Source organism: Aquarana catesbeiana, linkage group LG05, assembly GCF_042186555.1.
Source record: "Aquarana catesbeiana isolate 2022-GZ linkage group LG05, ASM4218655v1, whole genome shotgun sequence".
NCBI lineage: Eukaryota > Metazoa > Chordata > Amphibia > Anura > Ranidae > Aquarana > Aquarana catesbeiana.
The window spans coordinates 429194790-429221913 of NC_133328.1; the positions used below are offsets into that span (position 1 = coordinate 429194790).

General features: G+C 43.2%; 1 protein-coding gene across 1 annotated transcript in view; it reads right to left on the minus strand.

Annotated features, from left to right (window-relative positions):
• Positions 1–18720: 18720 nt before the first annotated feature.
• Positions 18721–27124, minus strand: part of LOC141145014 (cytosolic non-specific dipeptidase-like) — a 39846-nt gene continuing 31442 nt past the window's right edge. Inside the window, exons 10-12 of the mRNA XM_073631247.1 lie at positions 25249–25390; positions 21027–21174; positions 18721–19287 (exon numbers count right to left, since the gene is read on the minus strand). Of these exons, the coding sequence (XP_073487348.1) occupies positions 19218–19287; positions 21027–21174; positions 25249–25390 (360 nt within the window). The 3' untranslated portion in view covers positions 18721–19217. The remainder of the gene's footprint in view (positions 19288–21026; positions 21175–25248; positions 25391–27124) is intronic.

Sequence of the window (27124 nt, forward strand, 5' to 3'; positions counted from 1 at the left end):
TGTGAAGTGGACCAATGACTCATCCACGGAGATATTTTGGTCGGGGATAAAAAACTGGGGGAATTTCTCCGAGAAAAAATTTAGAAGTGGCCGAATTTTAAATAATTTGTCATGTGATGGGTCATTTCGGGGAGGGCACTGGGTGTTGTCATTGTAATGGAGGAAATGCATTATCATGAGGTATCTTGATCTTCGCATAATGGATGAATACATTGGCATGTGGTGGATGGGGTTGGTGGACCAATAGGAGTATAATTCATTTTTTTTGTGAGTCCCATATTAAATGTTAGGCCTAAAAATAATTTAAATTCCTCCACTGTCTATGGTCTCCACTCATAGGGATGGGCATAACTTGAACCAGGGTTGCTTGTTATAAATTGTTGTGCATAGAGGTTGCACTGGGCCACGATGGAGGATAATAGGTCTTGGGTAAAAATTAAATTAAAAAAATCAATAGGGGCAAAATTCTCTGTGTTCACCTGAACACCTGGCTGGGCGGTAAAAGGGGGGATGTTTGCTGCTCTTGAATTAGAGGGAAGCCACAGAGGGTTTTCAAGGGCATAGGGAAGGCCGGCATGGGTCCTAATGCTTTGGGGCCGAGATGGCACTGTGCTACTGGTGGATGGCACTGAGCTGCTAGTTGATGCCACTGCATTTCTGGTGGATGCACTGAGCTGCTGGTTGATGCCACAGCACTACTTGTGGTAGCCTGCTCCTCCATGGTAGAGCGCCTTCGTTTCATGGACACACTTTGCTCTTCCTCCAATTCTGTATCAGAACCACTGCTTACAACAGGTTCATATTCTGAACCAGAATCAGACACAGACTCAGACTAAGTTGTTGGTATGCCTCCTGAGCGGAAATTTTTTTTTTGCCATACTGGTGACTGTGGGCTGTGGTGACAAACTGCTGTGGTAGGGACACTTGGACAGATATGGCTGCACTGATGGGTGCTGATGAGGCTGGTCTAATGAGGCTGCACTGCTGGGTTCTGATGATGGTGCACTGCTGGGTTCTGATGAGGGTGCACTGCTGGGTTCTGATGAGGGTGCACTGCTGGGTACTGATGAGTGTGCACTGCTGGGAACTGATGAGGGTGCACTGATGGGTACTGATAAGGTTGCACTGATGTACACTAATGCACCACACTGATATGCACTGATAAGGTAGCACTGATGGGTACTAATGAGGATCCACTGATACGGTGGCACTGATGAGCACTCACTTATGGGCACTGATGTGCACTATTGGGTACTGTAGTGGCACCGATGAGCACTGTAGTGGCACTGATGAGCGATGTAGTGGTGCAGATGAGTACTCTAATGACGCTGATGTGGTACTGACGGCACAAATGAGCACTGTATTGGCACTAATGTGGCACTGATGAGCACTGTAGTGGCACGTGGCACTGATGGAGCACTGGCGTGGCACTGATGGAACACTGGCGTGGCACTGATGGAGCACTGACGTGGCACTGATAGGCACGTTGGTGGCACTGATGTGCACTGGTGGCACCGATGTGGCACTGGTGGCACAGATGAGCACTGTAGTGGCACTGGGCACTGGTATGGCACTGACGTGGCACTGACGGAGCACTGACGTGGCACTGGTGGCACAGATGGGTACTGAAGTGGCAGAAGTGGCACTGATGTGGCACTGATGAGCACTATAGTGGCACTGATGGCACAGATGAGCACTGTAGTGGCACTGGTGGACACTTTAGTGCCACTGATGGGTACTGTAGTGGCACTGGTGGCACAGATGGGTACTGTAGTGGCACTGATAGGTAGTGTAGTGGCACTGATGGCACAGATGGGTACTGTAGTGGCACTGTTGGGTAGTGTAGTGGCACTGATGGCACTGTAGGGCACAGATTAGCACAGTAGTGGCACTTGTGTGGCACTGGATGGCACTGCTGGGCACTGTAGTGCTTTCAAAAAGCTTATCACTCACTGTTTTGCACTCGATCTCTCTTCTCTCCTCTCACGCTGTATCGGTGTGAGGAGAGAAGAGAGCTGGGACCTTTGCATGACCCCAATTTGTTTACATAGTGATAGCTCCCTCATTGGAGGGAGCGATCACATGGTAAAGGGCCGCTGTTATTGGCCCTTTACCGCGATCCGTGCTGCGCCGGGTCCCGTGAACCCGGCGAGCACGGACACTTCAGTGCGCGCCCAACCAGGCGCGCAGGGAGCGATAGTTCCGGATGACGTCCATGGACGTCCACCCAGAACTAGCCGACCGCGCTGTTGCCGTCTTTCGACAATTGCCCCGGTCGGCAAGTGGTTAATACCAGAACAGGCCATTATGAGTACCTCGTGACATGGACATTCACTGTACTATTCATTTAAGCACAAGAGACTCCATTTTGTTCTCACTGTTGAAATATGTTCTGTAACCTTCACCTAACACACAGTCACATCTCCTACTAAACACTCTCTACTCCCCCCTCCCTTCTCAATGTTTATTTTTTGCAATTGTTCTATTCACTAGCTTTTAATAACATATTTCTATTTGTTAGTTTTTAATAACATCTCACACCACCCCTTTCTTATCCATGTATAAAATAACATGTAATAATACATTTTGCCACTGAACGGACATTTTAAACACAGTGATTGAGTCCTGTGAATCTGTTCCTGCAGCTGCAGTATTAACTATGTTTTAGAGTCCTAATCAGAAATCAGTCATAACAATCTTGGCAAACCAGCCAGGAGTTTGGCAGAGTCTTCAGAAGGAACCGCGCTTCGATCGGGGTCATCGGGAAATGCAGACCTCAAATGCCGGCTTGGTAAGCTGCCCTTAAGCTTGCTATATTTCTGCCTTTCCTATGTATCCTATCTGTCGGTTCTCAAGGAAACCAGACCACTCTCGGACCTTTCTTATTGGGTAACGTGTGTGTGTGAATGTGTTTGTGTCCCCCTTCACGGGTTGGACTGTGTGGATAGGGAAAATTTTCTGCAGTTCCCTGCGTTGACTCCTTGTGGGCGACTTGGGTCAGAGGCGCATGGTAGGGTCAGATAAAACTCACAGAGAAGAGACGAGGAGGGTCTCTTAACCAGTTGCCGACCGCTGCACGACGATGTACGTCAGCACAATGGCACGGGCAGGCAAAAGGACTTACCTGTACGTCCTTGCCTGCCCGCGGGCGGGGGGTCCGATCGGACCCCCCCCGGTGCCCGAGGCGGTCGGCTTTGGTCTGGGAGCATTCAGAGATGAGGGGGAGGCCATCCATTCATGGCCCCCCCCCCTCGCGATCGCTCCCAGCCAATGAGATCATTCCCCTGCCTCTGTATAGTACACAGAGGCAGAGGAAATGATGTCATCTCTCCTCGGCTCGGTATTTTACGTTCCGGCGCCAAGGAGAGAAGACATCCGAGTGAGTGCACAACACACACACACACAGTAGAACAAGCCAGGCATACTTTACACCCCCCTTTACCCCCCGATCACCCCCTAATCACCCCCCCCCCCGTCACACTGACACCAAGCAGTTTTTTTTATCTGATTACTGCATTGGTGTCAGTTTGTGACAGTTAGTGTGGTAGGGCAGTTAGTATTAGCCCCCTTTAGGTCTAGGGTACCCCCCTAACCCCCCCTAATAAAGTTTTAACCCCGTGATCACCCCCTGTCGCCAGTGTCACTAAGCGATCATTTTTCTGATCGCTGTATTAGTGTCACTGGTGACGCTAGTTAGGGAGGTAAATATTTAGGTTCGCCGTCAGCATTTTATAGCGTCAGGGAACCCCATATACTACCTAATAAAGGTTTTAACCCCTTGATTGCCCCCTAGTTAACCTTTTCGCCACTGATCACTGTATAAGTGTTACGGGTGACGCTGGTTAGTTCGTTTATTTTTTATAGTGTCAGGGCACCCGCCATTTATTACTGAATAAAGGTTTAGCCCCCTGATCGCCTGGCGGTGATATGCGTCGCCCGAGGCAGCGTCAGATTAGCGCCAGTACCGCTAACACCCACGCACACACCGTACACCTCCCTTAGTGGTATAGTATCTGAATGGATCAATATCTGATCCGATCAGATCTATACTAGCGTCCCCAGCAGTTTAGGGTTTCCAAAAACGCAGTGTTAGCGGGATCATCCCAGATACCTGCTAGCACCTGCGTTTTGCCCCCCCCGCCCGGCCCAGCCCAGCCCAGCCCACCCAAGTGCAGTATCGATTGATCACTGTCACTTACAAAACACTAAACGCATAACTGCAGCGTTCGCAGAGTCAGGCCTGATCCCTGCGATCGCTAACAGTTTTTTTGGTATCGTTTTGGTGAACTGGCAAGCACCAGCCCCAGGCAGCGTCAGGTTAGCGCCAGTACCGCTAACACCCACGCACGCAGCATACGCCTCCCTTAGTGGTATAGTATCTGAACGGATCAATATCTGATCAGATCTATACTAGCGCAGTATCGATCGATCACTGACACTTACTAAACGCATAACTGCAGCGTTCGCAGAGTCAGGCCTGATCCCTGCGATCGCCAACAGTTTTTTTGGTAGCGTTTGGTGAACTGGCAAGCACCAGCAGCCTAGTACACCCCGGTCGTAGTCAAACCAGCACTGCAGTAACACTTGGTGACGTGGCGAGTCCCATCAGTGCAGTTCAAGCTGGTGAGGTCGCTAGCACAAGTAGTGTCCCGCTGCCACCAAGAAGAAGACAAACAGGCCCGTCGTGCCCATAATGCCCTTCCTGCTGCATTCGCCAATCCTAATTGGGAACCCACCACTTCTGCAGCGCCCGTACTTTCCCCATGCACATCCCCAACCAAATGCAGTCGGCTGCATGAGAGGCATTTTCTTTATGTCCTCCTGAGTACCCCTACCCAATGAACCCCCCCAAAAAAGATGTCGTGTCTGCAGCAAGCGCAGATATAGGCGTGACACCCGCTATTATTGTCCCTCCTGTCCTGACAATCCTGGTCTTTGCATTGTTGAATGTTTTGAATGCTACCATACATTGAGTATTAGCGTAGGGTACAGCATTGCACAGACTAGGCACACTTTCACAGGGTCTCCCAAGATGCCATCGCATTTTGAGAGACCCGAACCTGGAACCGGTTACAGTTACAAAAGTTACAGTTACAAAAAAATATAAAATAAAAAAAAATAGTTGTCGTTTTACTGTTCTCTCTCTCTCTATTCTCTCTCTATTTTTCTGCTCTTTTTTACTGTATTCTATTCTGCAATGTTTTATTGTTATTATGTTTTATCATGTTTGCTTTTCAGGTATGCAATTTTTTATACTTTACTGTTTACTGTGCTTTATTGTTAACCATTTTTTTGTCTTCAGGTACGCCATTCACGACTTTGAGTGGTTATACCAGAATGATGCCTGCAGGTTTAGGTATCATCTTGTTATCATTCTTTTCAGCCAGCGGTCGGCTTTCATGTAAAAGCAATCCTGGGGCTAATTAGCCTCTAGACTGCTTTTACAAGCAGTGGGAGGGAATGCCCCCCACCGTCTTCCGTGTTTTTCTCTGGCTCTCCTGTCTCAACAGGGAACCTGAGAATGCAGCCGGTGATTCAGCCAGCTGACCATAGAGCTGATCAGAGACCAGAGTGGCTCCAAACATCTCTATGGCCTAAGAAACCGGAAGCTACGAGCATTTTATGACTTAGATTTCGCCGGATGTATACAGCGCCATTGGGAAATTGGAAAAGCATTTTATCACACCGATCTTGGTGTGGTCAGATGCTTTGAGGGCAGAGGAGAGATCTAGGGTCTAATAGACCCCAATTTTTTCAAAAAAGAGTACCTGTCACTACCTATTGCTATCATAGGGGATATTTACATTCCCTGAGATAACAATAAAAATGATTTAAAAAAAAAATTAAAGGAACAGTTTAAAAATAAGATAAAAAAGCAAAAAAATAATAAAGAAAAAAAAAAAAGCACCCCTGTCCCCCCCTGCTCTCGCGCTAAGGCGAACGCAAGCGTCAGTCTGGTGTCAAATGTAAACAGCAATTGCACCATGCATGTGAGGTATCACCGCGAAGGTCAGATCGAGGGCAGTAATTTTAGCAGTAGACCTCCTCTGTAAATCTAAAGTGGTAACCTGTAAAGGCTTTTAAAGGTTTTAAAAAATGTATTTATTTTGTTGCCACTGCACGTTTGTGCGCAATTTTAAAGCATGTCATGTTTGGTATCCATGTACTCTGCCTAAGATCATCTTTTTTATTTCATCAAACATTTGGGCAATATAGTGTGTTTTAGTGCATTAAAATTTTAAAAAGTGTGTTTTTTCCCCCAAAAAATGCGTTTGAAAAATCGCTGCGCAAATACTGTGTGAAAAAAAAAATGAAACACCCACCATTTTAATCTGTAGGGCATTTGCTTTAAAAAAATATATAATGTTTGGGGGTTCAAAGTAATTTTCTTGCAAAAAAAAATAATTTTTTCATGTAAACAAAAAGTGTCAGAAAGGGCTTTGTCTTCAAGTGGTTAGAAGAGTGGGTGATGTGTGACATAAGCTTCTAAATGTTGTGCATAAAATGCCAGGACAGTTCAACCCCCCCCAAATGACCCCATTTTGGAAAGTAGACACCCCAAGCTATTTGCTGAGAGGCATGTCGAGTCCATGGAATATTTTATATTGTGACACAAGTTGTGGGAAAAAGACAAATTTTTTTTTTTTTTTTTGCATAAAGTTGTCAAACATGCCATGGGAATATGTGAAATTACACCCCAAAATACATTCTGTTGCTTCTCCTGAGTACGGGGATACCACATGTGTGAGACTTTTTGGGAGCCTAGCCACGTACAGGACCCCGAAAACCAAGCACCGCCTTCAGGCTTTCTAAGGGCGTAAATTTTTGATTTCACTCTTCACTGCTTATCACAGTTTCGGAGGCCATGGAATGCCCAGGTGGCACAAAACCCCCCCCCAAATGACCCAATTTTGGAAAGTAGACACCCCAAGCTATTTGCTGAGAGGTATAGTGAGTATTTTGCAGACCTCACTTTTTGTCACAAAGTTTTGAAAATTGAAAAAAGAAAAAAAAAAATTTTTTCTTGTCTTTCTTCATTTTCTAAAACAAATGAGAGCTGCAAAATACTCACCATGCCTCTCAGCAAATAGCTTGGGGTGTCTACTTTCCAAAATGGGGTCATTTGGGGGGGGTTGTGCCACCTGGGCATTCCATGGCCTCCGAAACTGTGATAGGCAGTGAAGAGTGAAATCAAAAATTTACACCCTTAGAAATCCTGAAGGCGGTGATTGGTTTTTGGGGCCCCGTACGCGGCTAGGCTTCCAAAAAGTCCTACACATGTGGTATCCCCATACTCAGGAGAAGCAGCTAAATGTATTTTGGGGTGCAATTCCACATATGCCCATGGCCTGTGTGAGCAATATATCATTTAATGACAACTTTGTGCAAAAAAAAAAAAATTGTCACTTTCCCGCAACTTGTGTCAAAATATAAAATATTCCATGGACTCAACATGCCTCAAAGCAAATAGCTTGGGGTGTCTACTTTCCAAAATGGGGTCATTTGGGGGGGGGGGTTGTGCCATCTGGGCATTTTATGGCCTTCAAAACTGTGATAGGTAGTGAGGAGTAAAATCAAAAATTTACGCCCTTAGAAATCCTGAAGGCGGTGATTGGTTTTCAGGGCCCCATACGCGGCTAGGCTCCCAAAAAGTCCCACACATGTGGTATCTCCGTACTCAGGAGAAGCAGCTGAATATATTTTGGGGTGCAATTCCACATATGGCCATGGCCTGTGTGAGCAATATATCATTTAGTGACAACTTTTTGTAATTTTTTTTTTTTTTTGTCATTATTCAATCACTTGGGACAAAGAAAATTAATATTCAATGGGCTCAACATGCCTCTCAGCAATTTCCTTGGGGTGTCTACTTTCCAAAATGGGGTCATTTGGGGGGGTTTTGTACCGCCCTGCCATTTTAGCATCTCAAGAAATGACATAGGCAGTCATAAACTAAAAGCTGTGTAAATTCCAGAAAATGTACCCTAGTTTGTAGACGCTATAACTTTTGCGCAAACCAATAAATATACGCTTATTGACATTTTTTTACCAAAGACATGTGGCCGAATAAATTTTGGCCTAAATGTATGACTAAAATTGAGTTTATTGGATTTTTTTTATAACACAAAGTAAAAAATATAATTTTTTTTCAAAATTTTCGGTCTTTTTCCGTTTATAGCGCAAAAAATAAAAACCGCAGAGGTGATCAAATACCATCAAAAGAAAGCTCTATTTGTGGGAAGAAAAGGACGCAAATTATTTTTTGGGTACAGCATTGCATGGCCGCGCAATTAGCAGTTAAAGTGACGCAGTGCCAAATTGTAAAAAGTGCTCTGGTCAGGAAGGCGGTAAATCCTTCTGGGGCTGAAGTGGTTAATGAGTGTTTTGTCTATTGTCATAAACCCCTTCTATCCATGTAGATAAGTGAAGTCTATTCTTGTAAATCTGCAGATTTGCTGTACTATTTGTTTTAGAGGCAATGGGTATAGGCACAAGTAGAAAAGACTGGCCAGTCATTACGGGCATTAAATTAATTAAGGGAATGACAGGAGAGAGGCCTTCAGAAAATGCCCAGTGCAAGATGAGCGCTAGAGAATATATGAACCGAAAGTATGGTTCCGCCTATACTGAGCCCCTAGATAAATGGGTAGAATGGACAAAGGGAACAGCTAAACCTTTAAAATCTAAAGGGACTTTTGATTTAAAAGTATGGCAAACTTTTCTGCACGATTATGGCCCACTACTGTACAGTGAAGGAACGTGGAGAATAGCTTGCACATGGGAGACAGAAGCTAAAGTAGCAAATCAAACTGGCTTGACAGAGATGGCTTTAATAAAAGTACTGCCCAAATTTACTACGTTTGGCCAGAAGACTCTGTAGAGAAGGACCCCCCACCTTATGTGGCTGCCAGTTTGGCTTTAAGGGGTCCACGCACAAAAGCAAAAGAATTAGATTACATGGAACACACAAAAGATGAGCTATGCAATATAGTAGAGGGCAAAGGTTTAACAGCCCCATATCAACCTACAAAGAGGGTTTTGGCTCATATCCTAGAAACAAATGATTGACATAAATCAAAAGGCACATATGCAAAACTAGATCACTCTGAACTTAAGGCTTTGGCCAGAGAAAGAGAGATAGAGTCTGAACTTCTGAATGCTAAGCAAGGGAAAGAGGAAGTAGCAGGGGCTTATTGGAGGCGGTTAAGCGATATGGCTGAGGAAGCAGGCATTAAAATAGAGGAAGAGAAGGCGGGAGAAACTGCAAGTCCATCTACACAACTGGTGAAACAAAGGTTTCTTGATGGTTTAATACCCCAGTTGAAAGAAAAGGTGTTCACAGCAAGGCCTGAGGCAGGCAATATGTCTATTAGAGACGTCCTGCCTATCCTGTTATCCATAGAAAACAGGATTAACCAAAAAGACAGCAAACCCAAGGTTATGTACATGGAGAAGCAGAGAGGAAGAGGAAGAGGCAAAGGCAATTTCAGAAATCATGGCAATCGGGGACCAATTATATGCTACAATTGTGATGGGGAAGAACACATAGCCAAATTCTGCCATCTTCCTGACCGTAGACTGGAAAAGAGCTTAGAGGCACCTCATGCTGATCCCAGTTCTCTGCCAAAAGCAGTGGATCAGGCATAGGAAAATGGCATGCCAGTATCAATCATGTTAAATAGGGGAGACAATGGTCAAGAATTCCCCTATCCTGGAGGAGAAACAGAATTAACCTGTTTAATCGATACTGGTGCAAGCCGAAGTGTTTTTAATATAGAAGACTTACCTCCAGGATTATTATCTACAAATGTTATACCTGGTGTTGGCCTAACCGGGACCTCTACTGATTTGGTTGAGTCCAAGCCATTTAAACTCAGGCTAGGACAGCAAACAGAAATTGTCACTAGTGTTAGTTTCAGACACAGTTCCTACAAATCTTTTGGGAGCTGACATTTTGAACCAAATTTTAGCAAACATAGACTACATTCCTATAGGAGTTTTAAATTCTGCCTGTGGAGTATTTTTAATCCAAGACTCCACTCCGCCATTTCCACCAGAATTGAAAGTGATTCCCGCTGAATTATGGGCCACCAGCAAATATGATGTAGGTCTGCTGGATTGCACCCCAGTCATGATAAAAATTAAACCAGGAGCCCATCTACCACAGATTAAACAGTACCCACTGAGTATTGCTCAGACTGAGGGGATAAAGGATCAAATCACTCAACTGAAAGCAGCACGGGTTGTTGTACCAATTAAGTCCCAAGTCAATACACCCCTGTTCCCAATTGCAAAGAAGCCAGACAAGAATGGTGGGCAGGTGACATACCGCATGGTGCATGATTTGAGAGCCATTAACAATATAATTGAGGCAGATACCCCGAACGTGCCCAACCCCCGCACTTTACTAAGTGGAATACCTGCCTCCAGCACTTGCTTTACAGTGATTGATCTTGCAAATGCTTTCTTTTCGGTGCCCCTGCACCCAGATTGCTGGAACCTTTTTTCATTTACCCATGATGCCCAAAAGTTAGCATGGACAAGATTGCCCCAAGGCTGTGTGAGTAGCCCCTCTGAATATAATACTGCGTTAAAGCAAGTATTGGACCATTGGTCCCCCTCACACCCAAACACAGTTTTGCTTCAGTACATAGACGATTTGCTTATTTGTTCTGATACAAAGGACATTTGTAGCAGAGAATCAGTAAGTCTTCTCATGTTTCTCTATAACAGTAACAACAAAGTTAGCAAAGATAAGCTACAATACTGCCAAGAGAAAGTGATCTTCCTGGATTACTGCATTTCACATGAAATCCGTCACCTAACCCCAGATCGAGTTAAAACTCTACAAAACTTTGAAAAGCCAAGAAATGTACGGCAACTTCGTGCCTTCCTGGGGTTAGTGGGATATTGTAGGGACTGGATTCCAAATGCATCAGAACTTATGGCTCCTCTATATGAGGTTACCACCAGAAACCCTTTCAAACTCACATGGGACAATGAATTGCAGATGAAGGAGCTTATTAAAATTTTGTCTGAAGCTCCCGCCATTGGACTATACTGAGACTTTCTTGTTGTTCTGTCATGAAGTCAATGAATTTGCTGCAGGTGTACTCACCCAGCTACACGGAGACAAACAGAGGCCTGTGATGTATGTATCAGCCTCATTAGACCCTGTCCTCAAAGGCTCCCCCAGTTGTATGCGAGCCATAGCAGCCTGCATTTTGCTGCTAGACAAAGTAACTGAGCTTGTACTATATTCTGCTCTGATCCTGTATGTGCCACATGCAGTACAGGAGATCATGAATCAAGTAAATATCAGACATGTGTCTGCCAGTAGATTTGACAAGTACCAGTCTGCTCTTTTTGCTCCATCGAATTTAACAATCAAACTATGTGTTACTTTAAATCCGGCTACTCTTCTTCCTATAATTGACGAGGAAGATGCAACAAATGGTACTGATGTAGAACCTGAGAGTTTTTCTCATGATTGTATGGCTCTGATGGTGGTAGAAAGGGCCTCTTTCACACCAGCAAAAGATGAGCCTTTATCAGATTGTGACACACACTTATTCTTAGATGGTTCCAGATTTTACACTGATGATGGTCCGCCACACACAGGAAGCAGAGTTGTGTGCTGTAGTCAAAGCATGTCATCTCCTAGAGAATCAAAGGGGAAACATTTACACTGACAGCAGATATGCGTTTGGAATAGCCCACGATTTTGGGCCTATCTGGAAAGCACGGAACATTCTGACTAGTGCAGGGAAGCCAGTGAGACATGCACAGCTCATAGAACGGCTATTTGAGGCCTTTCAGAAACCAGCAGAAGTTGCCAGCTTGAAAGGTAAAAGGGCATGCAAGGGGAAATGACATGACAGCCAGAGCAAATGCTTTAGCGGACCAAGCGGCAAAGGATGCTGCCCTTATGGCATTTGGAGTCACACCCACTGTAGGGGTTGCCCAGGTAGTGGGGACAGATTCCCCTCATCAAGAGCAGTGGGATGTAGAAACTCTAATTCAGTTGCAGAACCAGGCCCCTGATGAAGAGAAGGATAAGTGGATCAAATGTAATGCTACCCAAAATCAGCAGGGCCTGTGGAGTGCTGACAACAGGAGGTGTCTACCCAGGAGTTTGTACCCAGTTTTAGCACAACTGGCATATGACGTCAGTCATCTTGCTAAGGGCGCGATGGTGGCACTTACTGACTGCTATTGGATAGCACCTGGATTTAGTGCATTTGCAGCCAGGTTTTGTGCTTCATGACTCACTTGTTCTCTGTACAATGCAGGGAGGCCTGTCCATGTTCCCCAAAAGCATTCTCCTAAGGCAGATTTCCCTTTCCAAAGAATTCAAATGGACTACATTCAGATGCCCAGAATAGGCACCTATGAGTTCACTTTAGTGTGTGTTGACATGTTCTCAGTTTGGGCCGAGACCTGGCCAGTAGCTAAAGCAAATGCAAAAACAACAGCAAAGAAAATTTTGAATGAAATAGTTTGTAGATATGGAGTTCCTGAAACTATTAAGAGTGACAGAGGAACCCATTTTACTGGGGAAGTAATGAAAGAGGTAATGGAAGCCCTTCACATACAGCAAGCTTTCCATACACCTTATCATCCACAAAGTAGTGGTAAAGTTGAGAGAGTTTGAAAAACAGATGTGCAAAAATTAAAGCAGATACAGGAAAAGGATGGGTGGAAGCTTTGCCATTAGCTTTGCCATTAGCCCTACATTCTGTACGAACTACCCTAAACAACCACATGGGTTGTCCCCCTATGAGATTTTATTTGGAGGGTCACCCAAAACAGGGCTATATTTTCCCCAACTGTTACAGGCTTCTCACTCTAGTCTGTTAGAATACGTTCAGATTTTGCAAATAACATTGAATAAAATACATGATGGTGGTTATAAATTTATCCCCGGCCCAGATTCTGTTTCAGGTATTCACAAAATCCAACCAGGTGACTGGGTGGTCGTCAAGCGACACGTCAGAAAGCCACTAGAACCAAAATTTGATGGACCACATTTGGTGCTTTTGACAACCGGTTCCGCTGTCAAGATGGAAGGAAAGCCCACCTGGATTCACGCCAGTCACTGCAAGAAAATCCTGAAGTGATGATATCCTTTGAAAAAATGATGATGATGTTTCTTTTCTTTTTATTGTTTGTGAGAACTGAGACATGGAAAAATAACCCTTTCATCCAAATGTTAAAATTGTATGCAACCCATAGCAACGCTAATAACTGCTGGGTGTGTTCTCACTTACATCCCCAAACAGGAACAATACCCATGATAGCAATGCCTCTGAAATTCACTGATCTAAACAGGACCAGAATAAATGGCTCATACATCGTCTCCACAGATAATGAGCACAGATCAGTAACTTTGATGGTTTCAAAACAGATAAACACTCCACAGATTTGTTAAAATGCTACATGCCCGTTTAAAACTAAATGTACACGGTTGGGCACTTCAGATTGCACCGGAGCAAAAATTACAGTTTATGGAGGAAACTATGGTCGATATTATTATATCCTAGATCCAGAACTAAATAGAACCCTTTATAGTACAAATTGCTCACAGTTCCCAATATGTGTAAATATCGGTTACCTGAGATTCCATGTTATTGCTTCCAATTTTTTAGCAGCAGGCATACCATCCATACGTAGAAGGTTATATTATATATGTGGAATTAAAGCTTACGCCTGGCTTCCTACTAATGTTACAGGTACATGTTATATTGGGAAGTAAGCACCTGCTTTGGCTGTTCGCAAAGATACAGTGCGACCAGATCAAAGTCCAGAATACCCTTTAGTGTTCAAAAGAGAGCTGTTCACTGAAGGCGACATGGCATGGTCATGGTTCCCTTCCTGGACAGGATGGGAAATTGAAGCAATGAAAAGAATAAATAATTACACTAGAATTGTAGATGAGATTATTAACCTTACTACCACTGATATAGGTTTATTAAATGAAGAAATGGCTCAGCTTAAAAAAGTAGTATTAGAGCACAGATTAACGCTAAATTATCTCATTGCAGCTCAAGGTGGGATGTGTAAGGTATTTCACACTGACTGTTTTATTTACATTTCTGATAATGAGGACATTATTAAAATGCATCTTGCTAAGATAAGAGAACTACAGAATAAGGCCAGGGATATTGCTAAAGATGGATGGAACCCCTTTCAGGGTTTAGGAGGTTTTGGTGACTTTTTATATGGCATAGCAACATGGTTACAGAAACTAGGCACTTACATTGTGATGTTCCTATTTCTCATATTTGTTATTTACTTCCTCATCAGGCTATGCCTCTGTGTGACTACCCGCTGTACCAACAAATGTACCACCAGCCCTGATAAACCCATTATTTTGAGAAAGCTAGGAGAGAGCTGAACAGGACGCCGTCTCTCTGCGCCAATGTAACAGGAGTTACCAGCAATCAGCTGAATGTAACACGGAGAAGAATGGTGTCAAATAAACAAAAGGAGGGAAATGACATGGACATTTACTGTACTGTTCATTTAAGCACAAGAGACTCCATTTTGTTCTCACTGTTGAAATATGTTCTGTAACCTTCACCTAACACGCAGTCACATCTCCTACTAAACGCTCTCTACTCCCCCCTCCCTTCTCAATGTTTTATTTTTGCAATTGTTCTATTCGCTAGCTTTTAATAACATATTTCTATTTGTTAGTTTTTAATAACATCTCACACCACCCCTTTCTTATCTATGTATAAAATAACATGTAATAATAAATTTTGCCACTGAATGGACATTTTAAACACAGTGATTGAGTCCTGTGAATCTGTTCCTGCAGCTGCAGTATTAACTTTGTTTTAGAGTCCCAATCAGAAATCAGTCATAACTCTCATAATGCCTTTTGGCCTTTGTAATGCCCCGGCAGTTTTCCAGGAATTTATTAACGATGTCCTCCGAGATTTGTTGCAGTTATGTGTGGTGGTTTATCTCGACGATATCCTCATATTTTCCAAGTCCCTGGAGAGCCACCACACAGATGTCTGTCGTGTGCTTCAGAAACTAAGAGAAAACAATCTGTATTGTAAATTGGAGAAGTATGAATTCCATTAGGAACAGGTTAAATTCCTGGGTTATATCCTTTCCACTGCTGGTTTTTCGATGGACCCAGAGAAATTTTCAGCAGTCCTACAGGGGCCCCAACCCACGGGTTTACGTCCTCTGCAGCGTTTTTTTGGCTTTGCCAATTATTACCGGAAGTTATTCGTAACTTGTCATCTCTGGTCAAGCCCCTTACTGATATCACCAGAAAGGACAGTAACCCACAGAGTTGGTCTCCGGAGTCCATTAAGGCCTTTGAGAGTCTCAAGGATGCCTTTGTTTCTGCTCCTGTGTTGGCACATCATGATCCTACGTTACCTTTTATCCTTGAGGTTGATGCTTCTGAGACTGGAGTTGGTGCCTTTCTGTCTCAATGTTCTACCTCTGAGAGCGCTATGCATCCTTGTGCCTACTTTTCCGAAAAATTGTCACCTGCGGAGTGCAATTACGAGATTGGTGACAGAGAGCTGTTAGCGATCATTTTAGCCCTGAAAGAATGGAGACATCTCTTCATAAGGTATCACTGTGCCGGTTCTCATTCTTACTGACCATAAGAATCTCACATTCTTGCCTGAGGTTAAATGCCTCTCTCCCAGAAGGCGCGATGAGCTCTTTTCTTGTCTAGTTTCAATTACATTGTCTCATTCTTATGGTACTAAGAATGTAAGGGCTGATGCTTTGTCACAACATTTCTCCTCCACTTCCAAGATGGAGTCAGTTCCGATTCCTGTGATTCCTCCTGATCGTATTCTGGCTACGGTTCGCACCAGTTTCACTTCTCCTTTGGGTGACAAAATTCTTGCTGCTCAGGTCAATGCTCGTCCTGAGAAACCTTGTGACCGCTGCTTTGTCCCAGAGAGTCTCCATACTGACGTGCTCCAGACTTACCATTCTCCCAATGCTGCTGGCCAACCTGGGCCATTTCCCAACAATTATGGTGGCCTAGTCTACGTGCTGATGTAACCGCCTTCGTAGCTGCCTGTCCCATGTGTGCTCAGAGTAAGACTCCACGACACCTTCCAGTGGGCCTCCCACAACCCATACTCAATGGAGAGAGGCCCTGGACCCGCCTGCTATGGATTTCATTGTGGAGTTACCCAACTCCGAGCACAACACAGTTATCCTTATGGTGGTTTGACGGTTCTCGAAAATGTCTCATTGTATTCCACTTAAGAAGTTGCCCACTTCTAAGGAACTGGCTTTCATTTTTGCTCGGGAGATCTTTCGCTTACATGGGCTACCCAAAGTGATTGTCTCGGACAGGGGTATTCAGTTTGTGTCCCGGTTCTGGCGAGCCTTTTGTACACTGTTGGGAATTCAGCTTGCTTGCTCCTCTGCGTATCACCCGCAGTCTAATGGGGCCGCAGAATGAGCCAAACAGACCTTGGAGCAATTCCTACGTTGCTATATTTCTGACCATCATAACAACTGGTCAGACCTCTTACCGTGGGTGGAGTTCGCTCACAATAGTGCCTTGAATTATGCTTCCCAATTGTCCCCATTTATGGCAAACTATGGTTTCCAACCTTCCATGTTACCTGACTCATTTGTTCCGCAGAGTATTCCTGCATTAGAGGAGCATCTCTGTGGTCTTCGTTCCACTTGGGCACAAGTCCAGGAGGCTTTGTGACATGCTAATGATGAGTACAGACTCCATGCTGACCGCAGACACCTGCCTGCGCCTTCCTACCAGGTTGGGGACAGGGTCTGGCTGTCATCTCGCAACCTCCAACTTCGTGTTCCCTCTCTGAAGTTCACACCTCGGTTTATTGGGCCTTTACTTATTCTTTGCAGGATTAGCTCAGTGGCTTCCACATTAGACCTTCCTTCTAATATGCATATCCCAAATGTATTTCATGTCTCCTTATTAAAACCTTTGGTCTGCAACCGCTTTACCATCTCTGTGCCTTGTCCTCACCCTGTACAGGTTGAAAACCATGAGGAGTATGAAGTACAGTCCATTATTGACTCCCGTAGGTTCCGTGGGAGCGTACGGTACCTGGTGCATTAGAAAGGGTATGGTCTGGAGGAACGCTCTTGGGTCTCATCCTCGGACGTACATGCCCCTGTCCTCCTCCGTGATTTCCATAGATGTTTTCCCCTCAAGCCTGGTGGTCCTCCGAGGGGGAGGGGTCATTGAGGAGGGGGTACTGTCAGGGCGGGGCTCAGCCCTTCCTTCTCTGAACTGGCCGCTCAGCTATCAGCTAATTGCCAGCTCCTATCTCTCCACAGTGACTCACCTGTTGATGATATGCTGCTCGTCAGTTCTGCCTACTTAAGCCGTCCAGTCCAGTTGATCTCTGCCTTCGCCTTGGTCACATCTCTAGAGACACTCTCCTGTGTTCCTGTTAAAGACTTGCTTGGCTAACATTCCTTCTGGCTCCAGATCCTGCTTGCTGTTCTACTACGCTGTTCTCTGGCTCCCTGACGTTTTGGTTTGTCTGACTATCCGTTCCTGAACTGGCTATGTTTTGACTACGTTTACTCTGTTTACCTTTTTTTATTATTATTAAGCAAGTGTGATTTAACTGTACTTCTGTCTCAGTCTGATTCATGGTTTCTGACAGGGTTATAGGTTCCAGATGCGTAGCTTGTAAGAGGCTCCAGCAGATTGAGGCAGGAACACATGGTAGTGAGCAGAGCTGGTACAGGTGACAGCCAGGTAGGCACTTGAATGGGGTGTGGAAACAGAATCAGAAACAGAAGCATAGTCACAGGAATAGCCGAGGTCAGCAGCAGATGGGCAGCGAGGTACAGAATCATAAGGTAGGGATGTGTTCAGAAACAGAGCCGGGGTCAGGAACTGGCGACAAAGTAAATGCAGGATTCAAGTTCTGGTCAGAGGCAAGCCGGGGTCAGCAACAAGGGAATACGCAGAGTAATAGCAGGACACAGGGAACAGCTGAAAGACCAGTCAACACTTGAACATGGGCAGGAGCATCCTTAAATAGTCTGTCTGGTGCCAACACACATTGTGCGCATGCGCGTGCCTGGTCACTATTCTGCTGAGAATGTCATGCACATTTTTATGAGCTAAATGTCACGCAGGAATTCCCTGACACTTGTGCTGATATGCCCTGCTGCACAGCTCTTCTCTGGGAAGATCAGTGTGCTGCTATTTCTCTGCCTCCTAAGGACACCCCCCCTTGCAGTCTCCACCCCCCCATCCCCAAGCCCATTATGGAGCTGAAAACAAAAGTAATGTGTGCACTTATAAAACAAAGAAATAAAAGTATTTATAATGAGATATATAACTGATTGGGTTGTTCTACAAGGTAAGAGTTCACGTACACTTTATGAGGCTTTGCAGACTCTGCTAAGTAGTGCTTATGCTACTTCCAGAGGTTTATGACATCTTGCTTTGCATATAACTTTTCCTGCTTTGTGTTAATATGTCATAAAATGAGCCGTGTCAGACCTCAATATCGTCACACCCAGTGCTTCGACAGATCACTTTCAAAACAGTTTTTTTCTGTCCAGTGACATTACCTCCAAGATCACTACGTACATTGATGTTTATTACTTGTTCTTTGCTGGATATAATTAGCATTGTTACACTTATTTACCGTTTTATTATGTATTTCTTATATCACTATTTACAGCACTTGCATAGATAAAACTTACGTCGGCTTATAATTTATTTGCAAAATGTATTTATTTGTACACATGGTGCCATACTAATATCAGGTAACTGTTTAGTAAAGCAAGATCCATATTTACAATAATTTTATACTTATAACCTATAAAACACATAAGGTATACTGCATACAACTGCAAGCCAATGCTTTCAATACAAGTACATTAATGAGTGCTTGATGTAAGTTTCGAGATGAGATATAAAGCCATCCAGGTACATTGTCATTATTAAGGTCTCCTTGAATGCGTACATGGCTTAATACTGACATTTGCAAAAGCTGAGGCTAATCATGCAAAATGGAGCAGAGTATGAAAATTTAATCTTATGTTACATATTCACTTGATCCCTTTAAATAATTTGAGATATTAACAGGTAAGTAGAAATGTGTAGATAAGCCTATTTTAATATTAAATTAAAAATGCCTTTATCATAGCTAAAATGACACTGACGCTGTATAGATGATATCAGTACGCATATCAGTACGTTTGGGAAAATTTTAAGGCCAGGCGTGTGCAATTTCTTGAAGAAGAGATCCATATAATTTTGTTCCTTCAATGTAGTTGTGCCTAAAAGAAAAAAATATATATAATGGCAATAGCACTGCTTGTAAATTCAAAAACTTATAGTAGTGACAAATATTTTCTTTTCAAGTTTTTTTATATTGTCTTTGATTTGTCATAATATTTTAGTAATTTATATTTTGTGTCAATAATGGTTTCCAGAAAAAAAGTAAAGTTTTTTGGGCGTAACCCACCCAACTTTAATGCTATACTTAATTTACCTCTAAAGAGAGCTCTTAATATTTTATTACCCTTGCAACAGCTAATCCCTAAAGTGAGCACTTAAAGTGGAAGTCCATGCTAAAACTAAAATCCCTGTATCTATATCCACCAACATTCTAACACAAACCTATCTAGCCCTGTAAAGAAAAAATCAGTATACATACCTTTTCTGCAGGCGATCTGACCCGATATCCAGCGGCAGAAGCTCTGATCCCACGCTGAGCTGTGGAGGCAGGTACAGAGGACACGTCCTACAACGGAAGCCTTGTAGTAACTCTATGGGTGACGTCACTTCCCATTCATTTCACAGCCATTGTCGGACGTGTACTCAGCAGAGCTTCCGCCGCTGGAGATCGGGTTGGATCGCCTGCAGAAAAGGTATGTATACTAATTTTTTTCGTTACAGGGCTAGATAGGTTAGTGTTAGAATGTTGGTGGCTATAGATGCAGGGATTTTAGTTTTAGCATGAACTTCCACTTTAACACTTAACCTTCCCTTAGCACTTACCCTGGCCTTTAATATTTACCTATGACACCCTAACCTTCACTGAACCCCTTAGGGCAGCCCCAACACATATACCACCTACTTAAAGCAGTAGTAAACCTCAGTTGGTTTAAAAAAAAAAATACCTGCAAGGCAATGTCAGAATTGGCTAGTATTCATCACAGAGTAGCACATTATAAAAAAGTTACCTTAAAATGAAGCCCCGGTGTGCTGTTACCGCTGAGAGGACTGACATTCCCCCCCCCCCCCGGTTTTTCGTTCTGGGTTTGCGGCCTCTGGCTACATGAGTGGTTAGGGGCGTGATGACATTACTCCCGTGGGAGCCGCCGTTCACAGGACTGGTTCTGATGGTCCGGCACTGTAAGCCGGACCTTTAGAGAGCATGCAGCTGGTGATGTCACTGGCACAGCCGTCGTTCACAGGACAGGTTCTGAAGGTCCAGCACTGTAAGCCGGACTTTCAGAGCGCATGTGCTGGTGACGGCACCAGCTGCATGCACTCCAAATATCTCCTAAACAGTGCAAGTTTAGGAGATATTCAAAATACCTACAGGTAAGCCTTATTATAGGCTTACCTGTAGGTATAAGTGGTGTAACAGAGTTTACTACCACTTTAATGTACTGGAAGCCTTCTTCCCTGAGGGCATGCAACTCCCTCACCAAAATCAAGCAGTGCCAAGGTCTTGGTGCTTTTGAACCTACATATGAGTGAGTTGTTTAGTATTTCTGTGAAAGCTCTAGATATTCTTATAATAAAATGTGCAAAAACAAAAAGGTAAAAATATTTCAACTAACTGAAAATAAAGTCCCCTCTTTAGGCATGTTAACCCTTTTTTCTTTCCTTATATTTTTCCAAAATATAATTTGTTATTTTATATAGAATGAGGCTTCTAGTAGTTGGTGACCCCCTGAGATGATTCGGACCTCTCCAGTTTACAGCTTTCATTTATGATTTTCTTTATAAACTGTTTTGGATATAGGACTTAAACTTAGTTCAAGCCAGGGAAATACCAACTTACTTGCTTATCTTCTCGTTCTGTCCATGGGGAGCATCATCTGGCCCTCCAATTCCAAGTAACATGACTGTTTTTCCTAAAATTTCCTCAAAACTTTTGGCTATTGGAATTGTTCCTCCAGCACGGATCATGTCTGCATCAGTGTTGAACACTAGAGGGCAGGCACAGATAGAAAAATACAAGTATTGAACAGGCTTCTAGAAAACAGCATTATTCTATTTAGTTCTATTATCCTTAGTTTTTAGATGTTGCTTTCATGACTACAAACACATTTAGTCAGACCGCCAAAAAACGTTTTGCCTCAAAGAGCTGTTTAACCCTGTACCTGATTTAACTGGGGGACTGGCTCTTCAAGTTGTGATACTTGTATAACGTATTGTAAAAGTCGCATACTGAGAAATATTATCACATATGATTAATATCCCAAAGTGTTACTGAATGCACGTGGTTACCATAATTTGCAAGTAGGCACAGCGTACTTGCACATTATGGCATACTTACCTCCCAAAGCCCCCCTGCAGTAATTGGATGTCCACCCTCTCCCTCAATGTCCTGTCACCGCCACTGAGATCATCTCCTGATCTTGTTATAGGTTTAGCCATCTTGATTGGCCAGATCATGTTACTTTGTTCTGGCACCCATGGTATGCCGGTATTATACACTGAGCTGTGCATGTGTATCCCTGGATGTACAATTAATTGCAAAAAACTGCATAACTGCTGCTGATGGTTTTGAGTTCCAATGTAAAGGGTCAGTTTCCTAAAGCTTATATATATTGTATATTTTTGGTGGATGCTGGGGATTACAGCACCTGAAAATGTCTTATAACATCTAGAATCTTTATTAAGATCATCTTTGCACTTGAGCTCTTGGGTCTGCACACCTACTGTGTCCATTATGAGAGATTTCTACTTTTTATATTTTATGTTATGGAAATGCATCATAAGGGGTTGTATCATTTTAAGGTGGTTGAGACCATTAAAAAGTCACAGATACACAGGAACAGAGTTGAGGAAAAATAATAGGTACATTCTTCTGTTGAAGAATCCAAGACATAGAAGAGGTAGTGGGCTAAATCACCTAGGTTTACATGCATAGGATGCGGAAACAAGGCTAAGCGACTCAAGTATGCACAAAAGCATAGGAACTTGGGTACAGAAAAATGGCAGCAGGTGTTCTAGACCAGGGGTATCCAAACTATGGCCATCCAGTAACTATGGCCATCAGGAACTGCAAGTCCCATCATGCTTATGTCAGCGTTTTACAATGCCTCATGGAATGTGTAGTTCCGCAACAGCTTGAGGGCCGTAGTTTGGGGATCACTGTTCTAGAACGATGAGTCAAAATTTAAAATATTTTGCTGTAGCAGGAGGAAGTTTGTTCGTGAAGGGCAGGAGAGCGGTAAAATTCTGGATGTCTGCAGGCAACAGTGAAGCATGATGGATGTTCCTTGCAAGTCTGGGGCTGCATTTCTGCAAATGGAGTTGAAGATTTGGTCAGGATCAATGGTGTATCTCAATGCTGAGAAATACTCGCAGATACTTATCCATTATGCCACACCATCAGGGAGGTACTCATATTTATTCTTCAGCAGGACAACTACTCCAAACATGCAGGAAGTAAACTGTTTCTTTTTTGTTTTGTTTTTTTCTTGCAAAGCACAGGCATAAAGTGCACATTATGTGACACTTACCTGCAAACGAAGCCCTCGTCGTCCCCGCTGCAGGCTGCATCCATCTTTGGCCATCTTTCTCCTGGGCCTGCGGTCTCCAGCTCTGTGACTGTCTAGAGCTGTGTGACGTCACTCCCGCCGGTCATGGCACAGGGCTCTGAAGAAACTGCACCAGCGGCCATACCTTCACATGCATGCGTCGATGATGTAATCAGCGCAGTATAGAGTAAATATCTCCTAAACGTTGCAAGTTTAGGAGATATTTACAGTAATTATAGGTAAGCCGTATTATAGGCTTACCTATAGATACAAACAATAGAGGGAGGTTTACTTCCGCTTTAAGAACTATCTGCAGGGTAAAAAACAATATGGAGTCCTGGAAGTGATTGTTTGGCCCCTTGAACTCAACATCATTGAGTCTGTCTATGATTATATGAAAAGACAGAAGGATTTAAGCAGCCTATATCTACAAAAGATCTGTGGTTAGTTTTCCTAGATGTTTGGAACACCCTCCCTGTTGAGGTCCTTTGAAAACTGTGTGCAGTTGTACCTAGAAGAATTTGAAGAATTGATGCTGTTTTGAAGGTAAAGGGTGGTCACAACAAATATTGGATTTCTCTTCTGTTAATTTACTTTCCATTTAGTTAACCACTTCCCGACCGGCGCACGCTGATGTAGTCGGCAGAATGGCACGGCTGGGCAAATGGGCATACAAGTACGTCCCTTTGAATTTGCCGCCGCGCGCGCCGAACCGAAGCTCCGTGAGTTGGGTCGCAGGTCCCGCAGACTCGATCGCCGTGGGGATACCCGCGATCGCCTCACGGAGAGGATGAACGGGGAGATGCTGATGTAAACAGCATCTCCCCGTTCTGCCTAGTGACAAGTGTCACTGATCTCTGCTCCCTGTCATCGGGAGCAGAGATCAGTGACGTGTCACAGCTAGCCCATCCCCCCTACAGTTAGAATCACTCCCCAGTACTGACTTAACCCCATCCTGCTCCCTAGTGGTTAACCCCTTCACTGCCAGTGTCATTTACACAGCAATCAGTGCATTTTTATAGCACTGATTGCTGTATAAATTACAATGGTCCCAAAAATATGTCAAAAAAGTCCGATATGTCCGCCATAATGTCGCAGTCACGATAAAAATTGCAGATCACCACCATTACTAGTAAAAAAAAAAATATTAATAAAAATGCCATAAAACTATCCCCTATTTTGTAAATGCTATAACTTTTGCGCAAGCCAATCAATAAACGCTTATTGCAATTTTTTTTACCAAAAATATGTAGAAGAATATGGATCGGCCTAAACTGAGGAAAAAAAATGTTTTTTTATACATTTTTGGGGGATATTTATTATAGCAAAATGTAAAAAATAATGCATTTTTTTCAAAATTGTCGCTCTTATTTTGTTTATAGCGCAAAAAATAAAAATCGCAGAGGTGATCAAATACCACCAAAAGAAATCTCTATTTGTGGGGAAAAAAGGACGTCAATATTGTTTGGGAGCCACGTCGCACGACCGCGCAATTGTCAGTTAAAGCGACGCAGTGCCGAATCGCAAAAAGTGCTCTGGTCAGGAAGGAGGTAAAATCTTCTGGGGCTGAAGCGGTTAATTGATAGAAAAAAAAACAATTTACATTTCTATTTCTGAAAGCATTCCTAATTTACAGCATTTTTTACACCTGCTTAAAACTTTTGCACAGTAATTTATATATATATATCAAAAAAATTGGAGCAGACTTAATGGATTGCTCTTCTTTCTCCTACCACTCTTCCTTGTTTCTATCAGAAACAAGGGGGGTAGATAGCAATGGAGATAGGGGCTTAGCTATTGACTTAAAGTGGAGTTCCACCCCAAAATAAAAAAAAATTTCAATAATGTGCATGAAGTAAATTAAAAAAAAAAACATTTGGAGAATTTTTTTTTTTACTCACCTCTTAATGCCTGTTGCCTGGGGGGTCCTTCGTAATCTGCCTCCTTACTCACCTCAGCTCTTTACGTCACTTCCCTTGGCGCCGGAAGGGAGATCAGCTCTGCCACCTCCCTCTAGGCAATCATCTGGGACACGTCACAGGTCCCAGATGATTGCGCGGCCAGTCACGGTGCGCGGCGCGTGCATTCGCAGTGGGCACCCGGCTGTGAAGCCACAGCTGGGCGCCCACAGTTACAATGCCGGCACCGCCGAGCGGAGGGGGAGTCGAGCGGGGCTTCGATCCCCCTCATCGCTGGACCCTGGGACAGGTAAGTGTCCGATTATTAAAAGTCAGCAGCTGCAGTATTTGTAGCTGCTGACTTTTATTATTTTTTTTTTAAGCGGAACTCCGCTTTAACAAAAAGTAAACATTTTAATTTCAATTTAGTCTTCACTGCACAAAAAATTCCTAGAGTTTAAATATATATTTTGAATGTTTGGGTGGGAGTGGGTCTTTTTCTTCTTTTGTATATTTAATCTATTTTAGATGCCAGTTTGCCAGTGTGCACAGTGTATATTTACTTATTATTATGCATATTTTGCAGGCTAAAATTTTTCATTTGTATCTCTTGTACCTTTTTTGACTGCTTTCTGGGCAGCCACATATAGAGGGTCATTCATATTGGCTATCCAGGGCTGTGCTCCAATAACCATGGTTACTTTCATTTTATTTGGGCTCTTACGTTCAGAGAATTTACTTTCAAAGTAATCTGTTACCTAATGGAAAAACAAAGAAAAAATATTTCATTATTTATTTGCATCATATATGAAAGTTCTAAGACACAAGCTGCCATTTTTAGAGTTTGGGACCTTATAGTAGGCCCTGGACATAAACAACATCCATGTAAAGCTTCTTACACAGGTATTTTACTTAATGACAAACTGCCTCCAGCATTGCCTGGTGAGCCTCAAAAAGAATTCCATGGATATTTTTTCATAGTTACATTGGTCCAGCTTCTGTTCCTCTTGATGGCTGCTACATCATTGCAGGACACAATAGTGACATGGGGCCCATTGGAGGAACCACAGATCACAATGGAGGATCAGGTATCCAACACACCCACAGTGTGTCAGAAGCAGGAGCCAATATAGTGCTTGAAAACTGTGGCATTATTAAAAAAAAGTATTATAAAATAAGTCCACATAACAATGTCCCCATATCCTTGTTCCTTTTAGCATTATTTTTCATCTCCGCTTACATAGGTTTCTTAATTATGCCCCCCACCCATAAATGATCCAACTGTCCATCGATCGATTAATTATTCATCTTGTGAGGATGAGTGTGCATATGGTTCTGTGTGGTTGGCTGCATATATCTGGGAGGGTATGTCTATGTATGCGCATGGATGGTTGTGCACATTTCCCATGGGCACATATACGCATATATACGCATGACATATACGCATGACACTGGCATCTGTTTATATGTTGAGGGTCCTTTTTAATACCAACATGGTATGGTATGTATAGTTTCAATATATACATAATATATATGATGTAAACATACTTTTTTTACTTGCATTTTAATAACATATATGTAAAATAAGTTTAATATGTCTTTTTGCATGTGGCATTCTATTGATTTGGATTAAGTTCTTTTATTTGTATTATCGTTTCAATACAATTATTCAATTTAATTCAATTCATTTAAATTAACTGAAGTTTATTCTTCATTTATGTTTAATCAACGAGTATGCATCTATGCTTCGAGTGCCATGTATCATTCTTTGTATTATTCATAATGTGTTGGGAGAGTATCCAGGGTTGATCTTTGGGGGTAGTACCAACTCTCCGTACCACCAATTGCCCCTTGACAAGCCCCCTCCACCTATATTTATCCAGCTTGGAATTTTTGGTGTCTTGAGGCAGGTGTCTCGAAACATTGCCATAGAGACTGAGACTAGCATCAGAAGACTTGAAAGCATTCTGTAACAGTGGAATCTACCAGCAGTTCACTTCCTGTGATGTCACTTCCGTGGTGGTGGAGCGGACCAGCATCTTTCTCCCACTTTGCAGCCCTGGGGTTCTTCACATAATTTCATTACCACTCTCTATAGCACACACAGCGTGCCCTAGCCTGGTCCCCCTGGTGTCCACACATGGTACAAACGGAAGTTTACATCTGGCACAGCTTTACTGTCTATAAAGCAGCTGGCTTTTTATGTAAATAATTTTTTGGCTTTTAATGAAGAAGATTGTTTCATCTCATTTTGGGCTTCCTTGTCAATTTAGAGCTGATCTCCAGGATTTATTCTTGCTGGCACAATTCCATTAGTCAGTATAGCATGAACCTGGGACACTGATACAAGAGTATAAAGTCTGTTGCATCTTGCCATACATATACAGACTGTGGCTCCCCATTAATATTGTGTGCGCTGGGACATTTTGCTTTGTGGAGTTATTTTAAAGTATAACTATATTGGAATACTATTTCCCTAAATTTGTCTGTTT